Raw genomic sequence first — 20,460 nt, forward strand, 5'->3', positions numbered from 1 at the left:
ACCTGTTACAGTAAAACGTTTCCTGGGTTTACATGACAAACCATCTTCAGCCGAGCTTCCAGAAGATTATCCTTTCAAACAGTTCGAGCCTGACCACAATTTCTCAATCGACATAACATCATGAACTTTTGAAAATCTCAGATCTTATCAGGTGTTTTATTCGTATGTTATAAATGGTGATTAACTGTTACCATAATAATATCACATCTATAACTTTAAAATAGTTTATGAAGAAGTTTATCATCAAATTTAATCAGTAATATACAACTCATAGACATATATATTTTGATATCATCTAATCTTACTTTAAAAAGTGTGCAGGCTCCAATTGCACAGGTTGCAGTGATTCATACAGGGGTAGGTAGGGTATTGATTATGAGGATCATAGGAATGTTGCCTATGGCAAGGTATAAATTTTCTTACCAAAATCCTAAAAAAGCTTGTGTATAAACAAATTAGAACATTAATTTTTAGTCTGGTAGTTTGGACTATTTGCACAGTTTCAGTGGTATTTTAAGCGTGTAAGTATCTTCACACCATTGGCCCCTATTGTATTTAATTACACATGGGAGTCAGCGAATATTTACGGCTAATTACTAGAGTTAATTGACGCTGAGCCTCTATAATTATTTATTTGCTCTTTTAAATACATGGAAACTCTTTAGCACTTAATAATGTTGATGGTTACTTGAAACCAAATTTAACCATTGCCTACAAGATCTCAATATAATGTATCAATGTTTAATATCACAGGATGTACAATTAGGAACATTACTGACATCGGATAAATTACATAAGATGACCAATGTTACCTCCTGATTAACTAAATATTTGAATAGGTCCGCATCAAAGTTTTTTAGTGTACACTCTTGTGTCTAGATATAGGTTATGTCCCGAAAAAATTAAGCCTTGAATCAGTTAAATCACACGTATAGAACTTTATCAAAGCTTATAGCAACCCTGTGATGTACTTAACATCATGAAATGTACTAATGGTTAGATCACTAAGAATTCCTAACATTAGGTGTCCGCTTCATAATAAACCTGAGAGTGATAATATGGGTATTTGATCTCTTCGTAAATAAACTACTCTGACAACTGTAAACAGCTGATAGTTTTTATTATACGCAAAACGGAGACAGATAACCTGAAATAAAAAGAACAATACATAGGGACACATAAATGTACCGGCTATAATATGATATATTTATACTGTAAAGTAATAAATATAATATACAGGTATTTATTTATTATATATCTATAGTAAATTCTATTTTAATTTCATGGTTATTACATTTAGTTTACAATCACTTTACCCTATACATTACCTGAACCTAACGGACCACGTGCGATCCTTTGTTATACATATACAAATTATAAAGGTTTATGGACAATTTATTTAAAGAAGTTATAACAGAAAACTATTAAGTATATTAATTATATTGCATAATGAATAATAAGTTAATTACTTTATTTCTAGTTAAATATTAAATAAACATACCTTTCAGCACTGTGGCCGTAAAGCACACAGGCTTCCAGCTATAGGTGTTACATGTCCGGTGCCTATTTTCCATGTAATGTGTGGACACGCTTCCACCAGGGTGGGCGTGCACGTGCAAGGACAGGGTCATGCAGGGTCAATGTGACACACTCAACCAATCCATTCACTCACCTCTCATACGTCATCATAACAACTTACATACACACAGATTTACATGTACAGGACATAACATGAAACAGGGACATGTAAATTCAGACAATACACAGCGCATGTAGTTTTAAGACCTAATATAATAGATTTTATGTACACAGTGAATTCAAACACCGCGACATTCTCCCCTGCAAAGGAAAATGACTCCTGGCATTTAAAATATGCTAAAGTTAAACATTTACAGTAAAAATATTGATAAGAAACTCTATTAGCAGTGCAGTATCCAGTATCCAAGTGATTGGGGCGATCCCTACCTACAAGGACTATAAGATAACTGCTCATTGAACAATACTCTTAACAGTTTGAAAAATATCTTAACAACTTTTATTTTAACTCAAAACTACAAAATTAATCACCCTGGCCAGTGTCCCAAGGTAAATATATACCTAATTAGCCTAATAAGAATTTCTCCTCTGCCAAGTGAAACAAAGCGCTTCTGATGTGAATATAATTTAAACATTTATTATAATTGAACGTAAGTTGCAATTATGCTACAATTCTACTTAATAAATGGAAAACCATAAGGTAATACACATTAGTAGCTGTAGATATTAAATATGATTTTCACAATCAGGAGTGGTCTTTGCTCACTATGACATTCTCCCACTGCTCTAGATGTCTGAGCGTAGACCGCAGACCCCAGAATTGAATGGTGCTAAGGTTTCAACGAGTCATTCTCCATATAACAGGAGTTTACAAGCTCGTATGGACCTTACAGCTGGAACGGAGTCTTTTGCCTGACCAACACCGCCTGCAGCATTAGAGTTTTGACACACACCCCTGTTACCCTGTTTCGGAGAATTCCCCATATACCCAACGGTATATGGTTGCACTGGCCGTCGCGACTCAGCAACAGTGCGTATATGGGTCTCCTAACAGGAATAACGTTCCTGGGTGTTTGACTCCCATCATTATCCGAGCTGTCAGAGCTAGTAGTGGAGGAGGAACTCTCAATAACCTCTATCATAAGTATTCAAAACTAGATTATACAGAATATGTAGAGGTGTGGATTACTTATATACAATACAATGCGCTGACATAAAACGCGAAGGACAAATACAACATTTACAAACCCATCTTCAGCCGCAGTTTCACTCAGCTCTTGAACTTCTGACACAATTCTCAACTTCCGCTACAGTGCAGTGCAGTGTGTGCAGTGTTAGTAGGTTGGGATTGTTAGCTGGGAAGCAAGCATGCAATATATGTAAATATAAGATAGTTTGAAATGTAAAGAAATATAAAAGTTTTATCACATTTTACAATTTAAATTTTAGATGAATATACAAATGTATCTAAAATGTTATAAAATGTTTATGATAATGTTGTTACTGATCTATTTATATAGTTATATTAAATACGATTTAGAGTCTTATAAGTAGTATAATTATTTAAGACTAGATTTAAATTTAATCTACACTAGCATAATGTTTAAAATTAATTGAACCGGAATTATCCAATTACTTTTACCACGCTAGTGTTAACGATGAGAATAGCCTAAATCATGAAAATGAACATGAGACATCAAACAAATCAATAGCAAACGCAATGAATAATATCAATAGTGAATACAAATGACAATGAAAAACAAAAATAAAGTCAAAGATAAACACGCGAACGATAAATGTCAACAATTGGACGGCTCTCGACTGGACGACACAGAATAACAATCAGTTGCAATCCAACGACGACAGCAGGAACTCCAAAGTAAACACGATGACAACGAAATAATCACGAATCCATAATGACAAGACGAAAATAAAGACGATGACAATCACAGGTAAACAGAAGACATCAAAACCGGAAGCACATGTTGAAAAGTAGAGATATCAAATCGGAGTGATCTCCCCTTGAGCATACTTTCCGGTCCACTAGCTGGTATCACGTGATCACCCACGTGGTAAACTATGGGTTGCACGCCGGGGACTGCCTCCTTCGAACTTATACGTTGGGCGCCAATGTCACGAGAGTGATAATATGGGTATTTGATCTCTTCGTAAATAAACTACTCTGACAACTGTAAACAGCTGATAGTTTTATTATACGCAAAACGGAGACAGATAACCTGAAATAAAAAGAACAATACATAGGGACACATAAATGTACCGGCTATAATATGATATATTTATACTGTAAAGTAATAAATATAATATACAGGTATTTATTTATTATATATCTATAGTAAATTCTATTTTAATTTCATGGTTATTACATTTAGTTTACAATCACTTTACCCTATACATTACCTGAACCTAACGGACCACGTGCGATCCTTTGTTATACATATACAAATTATAAAGGTTTATGGACAATTTATTTAAAGAAGTTATAACAGAAAACTATTAAGTATATTAATTATATTGCATAATGAATAATAAGTTAATTACTTTATTTCTAGTTAAATATTAAATAAACATACCTTTCAGCACTGTGGCCGTAAAGCACACAGGCTTCCAGCTATAGGTGTTACATGTCCGGTGCCTATTTTCCATGTAATGTGTGGACACGCTTCCACCAGGGTGGGCGTGCACGTGCAAGGACAGGGTCATGCAGGGTCAATGTGACACACTCAACCAATCCATTCACTCACCTCTCATACGTCATCATAACAACTTACATACACACAGATTTACATGTACAGGACATAACATGAAACAGGGACATGTAAATTCAGACAATACACAGCGCATGTAGTTTTAAGACCTAATATAATAGATTTTATGTACACAGTGAATTCAAACACCGCGACATATGTATACAGCAAAGACTCAAATGCAGTATTTTGCCCCTGTTATATACACCTAGTCAGCGCTATAAGTTTATAAACTTATACGTAATGTATTTATGTGTACTGTATATGAAAATCACGGCCTGTTTGAAATAATATATGAACGGTACGTTACACTGTACGCCATAATTTTGTGTCTGTGAGATGACGTAACCTTACATTTAACGTTCACAGTCAATGTCATGTTACATATGAATGCTTGATTTTTCGTGTATACAAACCCGAGTGTTATCGTTTGAAAAGGACGAGGGTAAAGTACGATTTATCGTCGATTAGTCCCAGCTGCTTAATTGACGTCACAAAAAACACGTCACAATCATCGGAAGGCGGGGCTAATCGACGGTCATCCTCAATACCCCTGGACTATCTCATATATAGTAAAACTGAAAGCAACTCAGGGGACAAAATCTGATCGAGGAACCAAATAAAGGCTTGCAAAAATTTCCTTTGAAGACTACATGTATGTACAGAGGGAGCGATGCCCAACCTCAAAGTCACACAATCAACCATAGTTTTTCCGGTTGTAGCGGATCATCGGCAGTAGCGGATCAGTCATACAGCAATTTGTATATATTAAACAAATATGGTAATTAAACTGAATAAAATAACTGTGATAAGAAAAAGCTTGCCTTATATTATTTTTTCATCAACATTGCAACTGGATTCACCTTCCATGACCTGCCAGAGAGATGTTTACTTTCTTTTGCTTAATTAGTCAATAGGCCTATTTGTTGATATGACACGGATTTTTCTTCAAAGTGATCCGCTACTACCGTCTTTAACTACACGCAATAAAATTAAGAACTATTGTAACTTTGTATGATGTGTAAAAAAGTTAAATAAATACAATGTTTGGACACATCGAGCGACCGATAAATCATTTCTAACCCGATTGCCACTCAAGCAGTTATATTGTACCGACAATTTCATAAATATGCCTTGAAAGAGTTGTCGTTCTTCCATCATATTTCAAAATCTTCCACTACGGGGCGCTCCTTCGCGGTATTTTCAAACCACGTGGGTTAAAAACAAATATGGCGAAGCGGACCACAACTTACGATGTTTTCGTGGGTAATTTACCTGCCGATGCTAACGAAGTAAGCCGCACTTAAGTTAAATGCAATTTGAAAAGAGTTAAATGGTCACAATTGTTTATTTTCTGTAGATCTAAGGATAGTTTAAGCGAAAATTTAAACGAGAGAGATGTTTTCACCTTTTGACACATGTTCCCGGAAAAAAATCTCCTGATCAATAAACTTCAGTGCTATTGAATTTCAACGTAAATTCAAATTTTGTGTGTTTAATTTTAACAACATTTGCTATTTCACTCTCATATTTCTTTGCGATGTTCGTATATAAGAAAACATCCGTTTTCTCTTTTATGAACGTTTTGCTAAAATTAACTCAGACGTGCCATTGATGCCTTTGCTGGAAAGGTGGTGTTTGCTATGGATTATTTATGGTAGTCGTTTCAGATTACAGAATCCATTAGGCTTACCAGCATCATTTCTGAACTAGGCTTGTGAAATGTTCAAACGCGTTCTTCATTTGGTGGAATATTAAATATTAGAAATCAAAATGGTCAGAGCACTGATGAGTGTTGAGACTTGGACTTCGTTCTGAATCTGATTGTAAAATGAGAAATAATTGATATTATAAGGCTAATGCCCAATTCATGGTCTATGACAAGGATGAAATTGCCAAAAATACAATACTTCTACTAGGTGTACAATTAGGACTATTTGTATTATAATTAATTTAATAATTTATTCTTTATTTTCAAATGGTGAGATAGATGAGCAGCTCCCAATTATATTGTACTGGAACATAAAACATATTAATTATTCTAAGTTATGTGTGCCAGAACCAAATGAAAATTTTGATATCTTATTTTTTCTCTTGATGAATTAATATAAGCTGTGAAAATCATTCAAATGGACAAACATGTATAAGATGGTGATAGGTTACAACACAGTATTTATACTCTTTAGTGTTTTTGTTTTGTATGCATTCTCTATGTCGAGATGGAAACAGACCTGCAGAATTCACTTTACAAAATTTTACTAATAACACAGTAAAAATGTGAAATGAAATTGTGCATAACAAATTGGCTTCATATAGTCTTGCTGTATGTTCTCGTTTCATTGCTCTGTAGATGTAAATATAATGATTTTTGGCATTAGAGATAAGAACTTCAAATAGATACATAAGCGCATATTTATATATTCAAAATACAGAAAAAATGCATTGAAAATAATTCCTCTGCATACAACAAACGCATAAGAAAAGTAAATACACATTCAAATATTGTCAAAAATGATGCTTAAATATATGCAAGAAAAAGCTGAAAACTCTAATATAATTGTTTGACTAATGATTCTGTCCGTTTTCATTTGAAACCTCTGGCATATGCATGCATTTTCCTCTTACGATTGTGCAACTCTACTTTTACATACCAATTATTTCTGTTGAAATAGAAACCAGTTTGATTCTGATGCATTGAATGGAAGCCCAATCTGTTTTCAAGTTCTTCACCCAAAACTAAATTTTACAACATATGTAGATTTAAGTAATCACATTCAAAATCATTGTTGATATTGATGATCACCTGACAAAACGACGTTGATGAGACCAACACTTTAGATAAGTCTGGAAAATGAAAGTTGACAGTCAGTTTTATCTGTAGTGACAGTGATGGCTGATATGGTTTAAATTACGAATATGCAGTAATGAGGAAAATCGTTCTGAAAACTTTGATCATAGACAGAAGTAGAACTAAACATTTTCGATTTTTCCAGAATGCTTCTCGTGCATGAAACTATAAATACCTGAGGTATTTTGAATATGGCAAAATACAAAGAACATGTGAAATCTACCTTCTATGTACCTAAGATAATTATTCCCTTACCATTTGAGTTTTACCAATTTTATTGAAAAAAATATGATACAAATAATAGAGATGAGTATGATGAGCGGTATAAGTGTACCAATTTTAGTCCAAGTCTCAAAGCAAAAATCTGGGGAGTAGCCATTTGGATTGCTATACTCAAGCCAGACATTAAAACCGAAAATAACAGGTGCTGCTATAAGTCTAAATTCTGTAAAATGACATGACAAATTAGCATGTTATTTTGGGTGTATGTGTAAGTCAAATTACACTTTCTACAAAATCAACATTGAAATCATAGAAATGGGTAAAATGCCCTTTGAAATTTTCAATTTCAGCATTGAAATATTTTGCTTGGAGTAAAATCAACATTGAGTTTTAAATTAGGGGACGATTTCTTATCTGAAGCTCTTGTGACTAAAAAGAAAAATCTCATTTTACAATGAAAGCCAGAGAGTAAAATTATTGATAAGTATTCATATTGATTAGGTCTAGGTGACTAGGTCAGAAAAATATATGCATACAATAAATAATCTTGATTTTGAAACCCCTGTCTCCTGCCTTCCTTTCCCGATAATTTGTTCCTTATATAATAGTTCAATTTGTTTTTATTGAGTGTTGATGTTGTTACCATATTTAATAGAATACACTTTCCTTATCAATTGATTAAGAGAATGATCATTGTAATACCTGTCATTATCTGTTGTTTTAATTTTCAGAGAAATGTTGGTAAAATATTTTCGAAATATGGGGAAATCCAAGGAATTGTTGTTAAAGAGCCAAATAACAACTCGGCTATCAGATATGCGTAAGTACCATTGTAGTACAAACAATAGAAAGGTAACAATGGGTAATTCATGTACGACGTGATACTCCATAACATTTGTGCGGGACTAGTATCTCCATTGGTGATGTAACGTAATTACTCTTTGTAATTTTCCTGTTTAAAAGATGTAAGCACGACCTTTACGTATCACCAATAAAGACAAAAGTCAAGGTCAAACTTTATTAGGTATCACATGGTACATTAATTAGTCCCATTAAATAACTACATAAAATATTATAATAAATCTTTTATTTAGATTTGGACCCAGATTTCACTGCATCGAGATTGTAAAAAAAAATTCTGAGAATTGTGGTTTTTTTTTTCTATATTTACATGCCGATAGATATGTTTGATAGATTGGTATTTATTATAAATCCTTATTTTGTAGTTTGAGTTTTGAAAAAAAAAAGATATTATCATAGGTGTTCTGAAAATATAGCATCTAATCTGTATTATTTGAATTACATGCATATCCAAAGGAGATTTGAAGTATTAAATGGCGTTAATCTCTAATTCAATGTTGTGTAAGCTTAATTAGTTACATGAAAACTAACCAATTAAGATGCTATTATAAATGATTTGAGACGAGAATTCTGTGCTTCTTGTGTGCTACTGCATATGTATTCAACAATGCAGCTTAGAGCTTGAGGTATAAAATGCCAAGACTCTTTACCAGTTGTATCTAACATCAAGACAGGATTCACAACATGTAGAAACTGATCAGGTATAAAATTCACATTTTAAGAATAAAAAATGCAATCCTTTCACCTTTCTTTAACCTCTCCATTTAGTCTGTTTGATAATCATTTTTACTATAGTTAATTACAAAAAAAATGCAATCCTTTCACCTTTCTTTAACCTCTCCATTTAGTCTGTTTGATGGTCATTTTTACTCTGTAGTTAATTACAAATTTCAGAACATTGACGGGACGTAAAATTACCATTGTTGTCGAGGTATCTTACAGAATCTTAATAACATAATAATTATTTCTTCAATTGAATTGAATTCATGAGGATCTCTGAAGAACTTTTTATAAAGTTGATTTTGAAATTTAATATGAGTAGAGAAATTGTTATAGAATTTATGGTTTATTTTAGCTTTGTGAAGTATCTATGTGAACCTGATGCTGATAAAGCTTGTTCTGAACTAAATGGACAAGAAGTGCAGGGAAAGAAAGTAGCTGTGCGACGACAGGAGCAGAGACCAAAGAGGTATGGCAATATTTGGTAATTTGATTCGTCTTTTACCGTAGTCGAAGAAGGCAAGACTAAGGAGTTGCTTTGCTGACTACTTCCGGTTGTCTCCCTTGAAACACGCTGCAGATTGCTTACAGGGGAGGCCATCCTTAATTGATTTGGCTGTTAAAGGACCTTAAGCCTAATCAATAAACCCAACTACATATTTCTATATGACATCTTAATGAAATAACATTTACCTTTTCATTAGAGCTTACTGTCTTCTTAATTATATAGATGAAATTGATTTAACATGGTAAAATTTATTTGATCTAAACAGACCAAGTGCTTTTTCTGACATAATCTCTTAATTTCCTGTCGCATTTTCCTTGTAGTAAACAGATGGGATTTGGAAAGGACACGAATAGTCTACAGCAGCGTCTGCCAGTTGGTCGCATTCAGAGGCCTGCACAGCCTGATATTGGTAAATTTTGTCGGTGTTAAATTTTGTTGTAAAATACCCGTTCCTAAATGATTGCTTAAAACAATTGCCTAAAACAATTGAAAAATGAATAGAACCTCATTGTGTTGTGGTAACTACTAGAAAAGGCCATGTGTACATACTACTGAGAAAACCCCAGAAAAACACAAAAGATGAAACATTCTCAGAGATTTAAAATATTGCAATCTCTGCTTTTACTGTCTGTTGATAGTGTTCATGAAATAGCTATAGGGGTGGGAGCATATTGGTGTCAACCATGTCTGTCTCATTATATCGTGTAAAAAGTCATGATGTGAGGCATTAACACCTCGTAGACCTTTATAGTCTATAAGAAAATGAGGATGAAATATGCAAATGTACGTTAGTTGCAATTCAATATTTCTTAACATTTTTTCCCCAACAGTCCCAGAGGGTGCTGATTCAGACAACATGTCTAATTCTGGGAGTATTGGTAGCAGCACGAACGAGGTACCATCTGAACTTCTCTGCTGGTTTTGTTCATTTCTGTTCAGTAACTTCAGTTGTATAACCAATGAATTTAGCCTAATCAATCTGAATGATTGTTTTACTAAGGGTGTCCAAACCCTAGTTACACTGAATGTATGTGGGAATGCAGCATAGCAAAATGTTTAAAAGAGATGTGAAAACAATATAAAAGCTTTAGAAAATGTGTGTTTAAAGAACCCAAGTTTTTGATATTTTTATTAATTCATAAACTATTGAAATTCTTTTATTGGATTGCTCTATTATGAAAATATGACAGAATTTGATTGTAAAATATGAGTGATATCTATTCAAGGAAAGTATTATAAGTGACAAAGTTTTCTTTCTGAAGGTTTCTCTCCAACTTTTTATGATCTATTTACAGAAAGAGTCTGTGATGGTGACCTTTGTGGAGAGTTGTGTGACAGTTTGGGTCCAAGTCGTCAATGAAGATAACACAAGTAAACTAATGAAGATTTCTGACCAATTAGCAACATTGTGTCCAGCTGCATCCAAGGTTAACGATCCACCTCAACAGACAAAGGTCATTGCTTGTAGTAAATCTAAACTAGCCTTATTAACCCAAACTGTAATACGACAATTTTAAGTTGAAGGATCAAGTCCCAACCATATTGCTGACACTACATGTATATATAATATTCAATTATTCATCATTCGAACAAGTGTAGAAATCAAATTTTATCACAGTTCTGCCTGCCCTAGGTAATGAGGTTTACCTTATGTAAGTTTGATTTTTATACACATAATCAACAATCAAAACATTTGAATTGTTATTGCCCTTTTCTAGCCCAAAAGTAATTATTGACTTTGCTGAAAATATTGCTTTCAATTTTCTGAAATTTGATTGTAAAATGTCTTTTGTTGACGCTATCACTGTTATTGCCCTTGTTATACTGATATTGAGATTCATTTTGAAGGTGTATGCTGCCCAGTTTTCAGAAGACAACATGTGGTACAGGTGTTCTATCAAACAGTTTGTTGGCACAGAAAGGGTATTTATATTTCAGTTATTTGTGAATAAGTTAACCTGCAAGACTTGTTAGGTGAAGTAATGTGCTGTCAGGTGTTCTATCAAGCAGTTTGTTGGCACAGAAAGGGTATTTATATTTCAGTTATTTGTGAATAAGTTAACCTGCAATACTTGTTAGGTGAAGTAATGTGCAGTTGGATTGAATGGATTTACTTTAGCTTGTAATGGATGTTGAATGAAAATTGTCATGAGTATATAGCTTTGATAATATACAATAACTTTTTCCATCCAAGACAAAGTGTTGGAGAATCGAAAAAGTTATGACACACCAATGGGAAATGATACTTGATACATACTGATGATAGAGTGGCGATAGATTTAGACCTGTCCATTGTATTCAGGATTTCCTCAAAATTGAAAAGAATTTTAATTTCCCAGCTATAACCAATCACGCAAGATTTGGTTATAGTCGGATGGTATTGATGGTTATGAAAATTCATTGCGTAAAAGGGTCAATTCGGTCTAAGAGTACATTAAAACTTGCACATATTTCGGAAACAAATCAGTTCTTATGGAAATTAGGTTAGTTGGATTAACTGTGATATGTCAGAATAGCCCATTGTAGTCAAATGTACCGTATTTTCCCTATTAAGAGCGCCTCCTCTAATAAGGGCACCCCAAGTTTTTTGCTGAAAAACAACAACTAATTCCATACAATTTTTGTGCCAGATTGTGACGATTTGTCTTTGCAGACGCTAAAAAAATACTGTTTCACATCAATCTGATGCTTAACAGATATCCGACCAGCTTGTATAAGCACTAAATGTATTGCTTTGGACAACTTAGGACATCTTTGCCAAGTGTTTACACATAGAAACATCGAGAACACCATGTTCAAAATAAAACGTGTCACATGAATGCACCACACACGTGCACGTGTATGGATGAAGACTAACTGGCAACAACATTTCAGCAATGTCTATACAGGTTTTATGAATAATTAATGTATATCTATGATAAAGGTTCCTAAATAACAGGAATGTTATCATTAATAAGCATTTCATTCTATGCTCTTATCTGAAATTCCCATCTGCCACAAAATGAAAGTAGCGATCGAAAGCACCGTCCGCCATTTTGTGTACGCATGGTAAACAAAGAGGCTAGCATGAAATGCCAAAATTCTGCTAAACAGACATATTTAACCAATGTTTAATACTTCTGGTGCATACACTTGTTCATAATTATGTAATTTTTAATACTTACTTGACTTCAAAACGTAAGTTGGTTACAGTAAGTTTCAGAAAAATATGAAACTAAAAGCAAGATGACTATAGTCTGTTTCAGAAAAAACCCTCTAAAAATGGTCTCAAATAACGGCGCCCCCCTTGGTCATGTACCCGCACCCGGCGCCCTCATTAGGGAAAATACGGTATATGAAATGTTCAATCGCCATTACATATAGCCTTGTATGCCGAACCTTGACCCTTGCATGTGTGGTAAAGAATTTTTTGTCTAGAACTACTCAAAACGCTCTTACAGTTGTTTAACATTATTAGATGCATGCTCTTGTCTAACAATAATTTCATCAAGTCCTCAGTGGTTATGTATTGAATTTGTTTAACATGGGTGAGTTTGACTCAGGTAAGGGTACACCATACATGTTGTACCTGCTTAATTGTATTGATCAACGATTTGGAATTTCAATGGTATTAATCAAAATACTTAACAATGCTGTGGACTTTGTCACTATTTCTTGTCATATGTTTCATAAGAAATGAAGAACAATACATTTATGTCATATTTTGCTTTGTAGTTATGTAACGAATTAGCCTCACTGAATTGTCCCTTTAAGTAATTTTGATAATTTTGATGTTTTGATGTGAATTGCTATTTTCAGGTAAAAGTACAGTATATAGATTATGGAAACAGTGAGGAGATTTCTGTCAATAGCTTAGTAGAGATCCCGCAGACTCTGGCTTCAAACAAACCACTGGCCACCAAGTTTGTGTTGCACAATACCAAAGCTAACAAGTTCAACGACGTTAATGTAAGTACTGTTAACATTGATTAGTTGTAATATTTGTTGTACATAAACCATGACCAGCAGCATTAAAAGTTACTGGATACGTTATAGTTTGGTGAGAATCATAATAGGTTTTTCCGAAGGATGGAGCATTGATCAATTTAATTTAAATAATTACGATACTCTTTGTTACGCTCCAACACAAGATCTAACAACTCCTGTTCAGGTCAGCTCAGCATGAGCCTTGTGGTTTGCCAATTAGCGTTTCTGTGTGGTTGATTCATTTGGAAATATAAACGGCTAACAGTATGTCTCGAGATGTTGCGATTCAAGGCCATGGGTCATGCTGAGGTGACCTAGAATGGGGACTTGTTAGATCTTGTATTAGAGCATCGTAGCAAAGAGGAATTACAAGTCTAATTTTAATTAGATTGGAGCTTTGATATAACAAATTCAATATATTGCGATATCTTCCATGTTACAATCGGTTGCAATAAAACAATTGAGTATCAAAATATATAGAACAACATTCTACAACTTGTGAAATTTTGGGAAGATATGAAGATAAATTTCTATTGTAAACTGAGTTAACTTTCTCGGTGGGTTATTCAACTTGTCAGTTGTGTATGACTTAAAAAGTTGCAATAGAAAACACTTACAATACCCACTGCTACTTTTCAGGGAATTTCACTGCTGAGGAAGTTAACAGAAGGTAAAGTGATAGAAGCTGTCCGCACCAGGAAGCTTGGAGACGGAAATGGCCACTATGCCTTGATCTACGTGGATGGCCAGAGTATCAACGACATGATGATAGAGGAGGGCTATGCTACTAAACGTCCTCCAGCCAACAGAACAATGACAGAAGCCTCAGAATTAGGTACATCAACAGTTAGTTTTTATGATCATTTGTCATGAATAATGGTCATGGATCATACTGAGAGTAAAATGGGATAAGTGTTTAGAAATTAACAGATGTCCACTGAAATCTGACTTTTTCTGTTTCTTGGAAGTTGTAATACATGTTCCTAAAAGAGTTGATATGTCTTTCTCTTTTCAAAGGATTTCCTCATATCAAACAATATTTATGAGAAACAAGCTGTGTCCGATGTGATCTGAAATTTCATAAAATTTCCATTTTAAACACTAAGAGGAAGGTTTTCTCATATTAGTTGAGAGATTTTCTCCCTTTCCTAATAAAATCAATGCTTTTTCAATACTCAAATGAGTGCTAAATATTTGAATGTTTGCAGGAAACACTCCAGGATCATAATGTAATTAATAAATTAATGTCTTGTAACCATTTGTAGGAGGTAACCAGCTGTTCGGTAGTGGTGATCCTCTAGCAGGAACATCGTCTCTGAGGTATAACAGATTTGCTAGTGGTGATGCGGGACCATTCGCCCTCGGGGGTGCTGGGTATGCTGCAGGTACAGACACAGCCACAAGTAGCCCCTTCCAGCAAGGCAGACAACTCCAACAGAGGTATTTACAGGAATTTGGCTAGTGGAAACTAGAAAAAAAACAAAACAAGTAAACTGTTTCAACTACCTCTTGGGAGGGGCGCGCGGGAGGGGGGGGGGGGGAGGTGGGGATCAGGAGGGCTGGGGGGGGATCTGGGGGGGGGGGGAGGGGGGGGGGGGGGGAGGTCTGAGGGGGGGGGGTTGTAGTCCTACGGGTGGGGGGCGGGGGGGGGGGTGGCTGGGCTGGGGGGGGGGGGGCTGGGGGCTGGGGGGGGGGGGGGGTGGGGGGGGTATGGGGTGGACGGGGTCTTTGCGGGGGGGTGGGGGGGGGGGCTGGGGGGGGTATCTGGGCGGGGCTGGGGTAGGGGGGGGGGGGGGGGGGGTATGGGGGGGGGGGTGCGGGGGTGCGGGGGAGGGTCTGGGGGCTGGAGGGGACTGGGGGGGGCGTGGGGGGGGGGGGGGGTGGGGGGGGGGGGGTAACGGTCTGGGGGGGGGGGGGGGGGTGGGGGGGGGGGGGGGCGGGGGGCTGGGAGGGGGGGGGGGGTCTGGGGGGGGGGGGGGGGGGTGGGGGGGGTGGGGGGGAGGGGAGATGGTGCGGGGGGGGGGGGGGGGTGGGGGGGGGGGGTTCTGGGACGGGATGGGGGCGGGGGCGCGGGAGGGGGGGGGGGATGGGGGGGTGGTGGTATCAGTGGGGGGGGGGGTGGGGAGGGGGGGGTGGGGTGAGGGGGGGGGGGGGAGGGGGGGGGGGGGGGGGTCTGGGGGCTGGGGGGGGGGGTATTTGGGGGGGGGGGGGGTCTGGGGGGTCTGGGGGGGGGAGGTCTCAGGGGGCGGGGGGGGGCGGGGGTGAGGGGGGGGGGGGGGGGGGGCAGGTGGGGGTGGGCGGGGGGGGGGGGGCGGGGGGGGGGGGGGGGGGGGGGGGGGGGGGGGTGGGGGGGGTCTGGGGCGGGGCTGCGGCGGGGGGGGGAGGTCGGGGGGTTGGGGGGGGCGGAGTGGGGGGGGTCTGCTATGGGGTCGGCGGGAACCGGGGGGCTGGGGGGGGGGGGGGGCGTCTGGGGGGGGGGGGGGGGACTGGGGGGGGGCTGGGGGTGGGGGCGGCCGGTAGGGGGGGGGGGGGGGGGGGGGGGCTGGCGGGGGGGAGCGGGTCGGGGGGGAGGGGGGGGGGTCTAGGGGGGAGGGGGTGGGAGGGGCGGGGCTGGGGAGGGGGGTGGTTTGGTGGGGGGCTGTGGGGGGGGTTGGTGGAGTGGAGGAGGGGGGTTCCTTGGGGGGGGGCTGGTGGGGGGGGGGGGTTGGGCTGGGGGGGGGGGGGGGGGTGGGGGGGGGAGGGGGGGGGGGGGGGGGGGGCGGGGGCCGAGGGGGGGGGGGGGGGGGGGGCTGGGGGGGGGGGGGGGGGGGGGGGCTCGGGGGGGGGGGGGGGGGGTATCTGGGCGGGGGGGGGGAGGTCTGGGGTGGGGGGGCGGTGGGTCTGGGGGTGGGGGGGGGGGAGGGCGGGGCGGGGGGGTCTGGGGGTGCTGGGGGGGGGGGGGGGTTGGGGGGTGGCGGGGGGGGGGGCGGGGGGTGGCGAGGAGGGATCTGGGGGGGGGGGGGGGGGGGGGGGGTGGGGGGGCGGGGGGGGGAGGGGGGGGGGGGGGGGGAGGGGGGGGGAGGGCTGGGGGTGTCGGGTGGGCGGGGGGGGGGGGGGTCTGGGTGGCTGGGGGGGGGGGGGGGGGGGGGCTGGGGTGTGTGGGGCGGGCGGGTGGGGGGGGGGGGGGGGGGGGGCGCGGGGGGGGGGGGGGGGGGGGGGTCTGGGGGGGGGGGGGCCTGGGGGGGGGGGGGGGGGGGCTGGGGTGGGGGGGGGGGGGGGGGGGGGGGGGGGGGTGAGGGGGGGTTGGGGGCGCTGGGAGGGGGGGAAGGGCGGGGGGGGGGGGTGGGGTGGGGGGGGGGGGACGGGGGAGGGGGGGGAGTATCTGGGGGGGGGGGGGGGGGGGGAGGGGAGGGGGGGGGGGGGGGGGGGGGGGTCTGGGGGGGGGGGGGGGGGGGGGGGGGGGGGGGGGGGGGGGGGGGGGGGGGGGGGGGGGGGGGGGGGGGGGGGGGGGGGGGGGGGGGGGGGGGGGGGGGGGGGGGGTTGGGGGGGGGGGGGGGGGGGGGGGGGGGGGGGGGGGGGGGGGGGGGGGGGGGGGGGGGGGGGGGGGGGGGGGGGGGGGGGGGGGGGGGGGGGGGGGGGGGGGGGGGGGGGGGGGGGGGGGGGGGGGGGGGGGGGGGGGGGGGGGGGGGGGGGGGGGGGGGGGGGGGGGGGGGGGGGGGGGGGGGGGGGGGGGGGGGGGGGGGGGGGGGGGGGGGGGGGGGGGGGGGGGGGGGGGGGGGGGGGGGGGGGGGGGGGGGGGGGGGGGGGGGGGGGGGGGGGGGGGGGGGGGGGGGGGGGGGGGGGGGGGGGGGGGGGGGGGGGGGGGGGGGGGGGGGGGTGTGGGGGGGGGGGGGGGGGGGGGGGGGGGGGGGGGGGGGGGGGGGGGGGGGGGGGGGGGGGGGGGGGGGGGGGGGGGGGGGGGGGGGGGGGGGGGGGGGGGGGGGGGGGGGGGGGGGGGGGGGGGGGGGGGGGGGGGGGGGGGGGGGGGGGGGGGGGGGGGGGGGGGGGGGGGGGGGGGGGGGGGGGGGGGGGGGGGGGGGGGGGGGGGGGGGGGGGGGGGGGGGGGGGGGGGGGGGGGGGGGGGGGGGGGGGGGGGGGGGGGGGGGGGGGGGGGGGGGGGGGGGGGGGGGGGGGGGGGGGGGGGGGGGGGGGGGGGGGGGGGGGGGGGGGGGGGGGGGGGGGGGGGGGGGGGGGGGGGGGGGGGGGGGGGGGGGGGGGGGGGGGGGGGGGGGGGGGGGGGGGGGGGGGGGGGGGGGGGGGGGGGGGGGGGGGGGGGGGGGGGGGGGGGGGGGGGGGGGGGGGGGGGGGGGGGGGGGGGGGGGGGGGGGGGGGGGGGGGGGGGGGGGGGGGGGGGGGGGGGGGGGGGGGGGGGGGGGGGGGGGGGGGGGGGGGGGGGGGGGGGGGGGGGGGGGGGGGGGGGGGGGGGGGGGGGGGGGGGGGGGGGGGGGGGGGGGGGGGGGGGGGGGGGGGGGGGGGGGGGGGGGGGGGGGGGGGGGGGGGGGGGGGGGGGGGGGGGGGGGGGGGGGGGGGGGGGGGGGGGGGGGGGGGGGGGGGGGGGGGGGGGGGGGGGGGGGGGGGGGGGGGGGGGGGGGGGGGGGGGGGGGGGGGGGGGGGGGGGGGGGGGGGGGGGGGGGGGGGGGGGGGGGGGGGGGGGGGGGGGGGGGGGGGGGGGGGGGGGGGGGGGGGGGGGGGGGGGGGGGGGGGGGGGGGGGGGGGGGGGGGGGGGGGGGGGGGGGGGGGGGGGGGGGGGGGGGGGGGGGGGGGGGGGGGGGGGGGGGGGGGGGGGGGGGGGGGGGGGGGGGGGGGGGGGGGGGGGGGGGGGGGGGGGGGGGGGGGGGGGGGGGGGGGGGGGGGGGGGGGGGGGGGGGGGGGGGGGGGGGGGGGGGGGGGGGGGGGGGGGGGGGGGGGGGGGGGGGGGGGGGGGGGGGGGGGGGGGGGGGGGGGGGGGGGGGGGGGGGGGGGGGGGGGGGGGGGGGGGGGGGGGGGGGGGGGGGGGGGGGGGGGGGGGGGGGGGGGGGGGGGGGGGGGGGGGGGGGGGGGGGGGGGGGGGGGGGGGGGGGGGGGGGGGGGGGGGGGGGGGGGGGGGGGGGGGGGGGGGGGGGGGGGGGGGGGGGGGGGGGGGGGGGGGGGGGGGGGGGGGGGGGGGGGGGGGGGGGGGGGGGGGGGGGGGGGGGGGGGGGGGGGGGGGGGGGGGGGGGGGGGGGGGGGGGGGGGGGGGGGGGGGGGGGGGGGGGGGGGGGGGGGGGGGGGGGGGGGGGGGGGGGGGGGGGGGGGGGGGGGGGGGGGGGGGGGGGGGGGGGGGGGGGGGGGGGGGGGGGGGGGGGGGGGGGGGGGGGGGGGGGGGGGGGGGGGGGGGGGGGGGGGGGGGGGGGGGGGGGGGGGGGGGGGGGGGGGGGGGGGGGGGGGGGGGGGGGGGGGGGGGGGGGGGGGGGGGGGGGGGGGGGGGGGGGGGGGGGGGGGGGGGGGGGGGGGGGGGGGGGGGGGGGGGGGGGGGGGGGGGGGGGGGGGGGGGGGGGGGGGGGGGGGGGGGGGGGGGGGGGGGGGGGGGGGGGGGGGGGGGGGGGGGGGGGGGGGGGGGGGGGGGGGGGGGGGGGGGGGGGGGGGGGGGGGGGGGGGGGGGGGGGGGGGGGGGGGGGGGGGGGGGGGGGGGGGGGGGGGGGGGGGGGGGGGGGGGGGGGGGGGGGGGGGGGGGGGGGGGGGGGGGGGGGGGGGGGGGGGGGGGGGGGGGGGGGGGGGGGGGGGGGGGGGGGGGGGGGGGGGGGGGGGGGGGGGGGGGGGGGGGGGGGGGGGGGGGGGGGGGGGGGGGGGGGGGGGGGGGGGGGGGGGGGGGGGGGGGGGGGGGGGGGGGGGGGGGGGGGGGGGGGGGGGGGGGGGGGGGGGGGGGGGGGGGGGGGGGGGGGGGGGGGGGGGGGGGGGGGGGGGGGGGGGGGGGGGGGGGGGGGGGGGGGGGGGGGGGGGGGGGGGGGGGGGGGGGGGGGGGGGGGGGGGGGGGGGGGGGGGGGGGGGGGGGGGGGGGGGGGGGGGGGGGGGGGGGGGGGGGGGGGGGGGGGGGGGGGGGGGGGGGGGGGGGGGGGGGGGGGGGGGGGGGGGGGGGGGGGGGGGGGGGGGGGGGGGGGGGGGGGGGGGGGGGGGGGGGGGGGGGGGGGGGGGGGGGGGGGGGGGGGGGGGGGGGGGGGGGGGGGGGGGGGGGGGGGGGGGGGGGGGGGGGGGGGGGGGGGGGGGGGGGGGGGGGGGGGGGGGGGGGGGGGGGGGGGGGGGGGGGGGGGGGGGGGGGGGGGGGGGGGGGGGGGGGGGGGGGGGGGGGGGGGGGGGGGGGGGGGGGGGGGGGGGGGGGGGGGGGGGGGGGGGGGGGGGGGGGGGGGGGGGGGGGGGGGGGGGGGGGGGGGGGGGGGGGGGGGGGGGGGGGGGGGGGGGGGGGGGGGGGGGGGGGGGGGGGGGGGGGGGGGGGGGGGGGGGGGGGGGGGGGGGGGGGGGGGGGGGGGGGGGGGGGGGGGGGGGGGGGGGGGGGGGGGGGGGGGGGGGGGGGGGGGGGGGGGGGGGGGGGGGGGGGGGGGGGGGGGGGGGGGGGGGGGGGGGGGGGGGGGGGGGGGGGGGGGGGGGGGGGGGGGGGGGGGGGGGGGGGGGGGGGGGGGGGGGGGGGGGGGGGGGGGGGGGGGGGGGGGGGGGGGGGGGGGGGGGGGGGGGGGGGGGGGGGGGGGGGGGGGGGGGGGGGGGGGGGGGGGGGGGGGGGGGGGGGGGGGGGGGGGGGGGGGGGGGGGGGGGGGGGGGGGGGGGGGGGGGGGGGGGGGGGGGGGGGGGGGGGGGGGGGGGGGGGGGGGGGGGGGGGGGGGGGGGGGGGGGGGGGGGGGGGGGGGGGGGGGGGGGGGGGGGGGGGGGGGGGGGGGGGGGGGGGGGGGGGGGGGGGGGGGGGGGGGGGGGGGGGGGGGGGGGGGGGGGGGGGGGGGGGGGGGGGGGGGGGGGGGGGGGGGGGGGGGGGGGGGGGGGGGGGGGGGGGGGGGGGGGGGGGGGGGGGGGGG

The 20,460-nt window shown here is 50.6% G+C and overlaps 1 protein-coding gene across 1 annotated transcript; it reads left to right on the forward strand.

Annotated features, from left to right (window-relative positions):
• The first annotated feature begins 5,493 nt into the window (after window positions 1-5,493).
• Window positions 5,494-14,888, forward strand: LOC138312415 (uncharacterized). Its single transcript, XM_069253299.1, has 10 exons — window positions 5,494-5,593; window positions 8,103-8,191; window positions 9,308-9,421; window positions 9,781-9,869; window positions 10,291-10,355; window positions 10,756-10,914; window positions 11,309-11,383; window positions 13,259-13,408; window positions 14,066-14,261; window positions 14,692-14,888. Exons 1-10 carry the CDS (start codon window positions 5,531-5,533, stop codon window positions 14,886-14,888), a joined length of 1,197 nt encoding a protein of 398 aa, XP_069109400.1. The 5' UTR covers window positions 5,494-5,530.
• The last annotated feature ends 5,572 nt before the right edge of the window (window positions 14,889-20,460 follow it).

The sequence above is a fragment of the Argopecten irradians genome, unplaced genomic scaffold, assembly GCF_041381155.1.
Source record: "Argopecten irradians isolate NY unplaced genomic scaffold, Ai_NY scaffold_0311, whole genome shotgun sequence".
NCBI classification, from domain to species: Eukaryota; Metazoa; Mollusca; class Bivalvia; order Pectinida; family Pectinidae; genus Argopecten; species Argopecten irradians.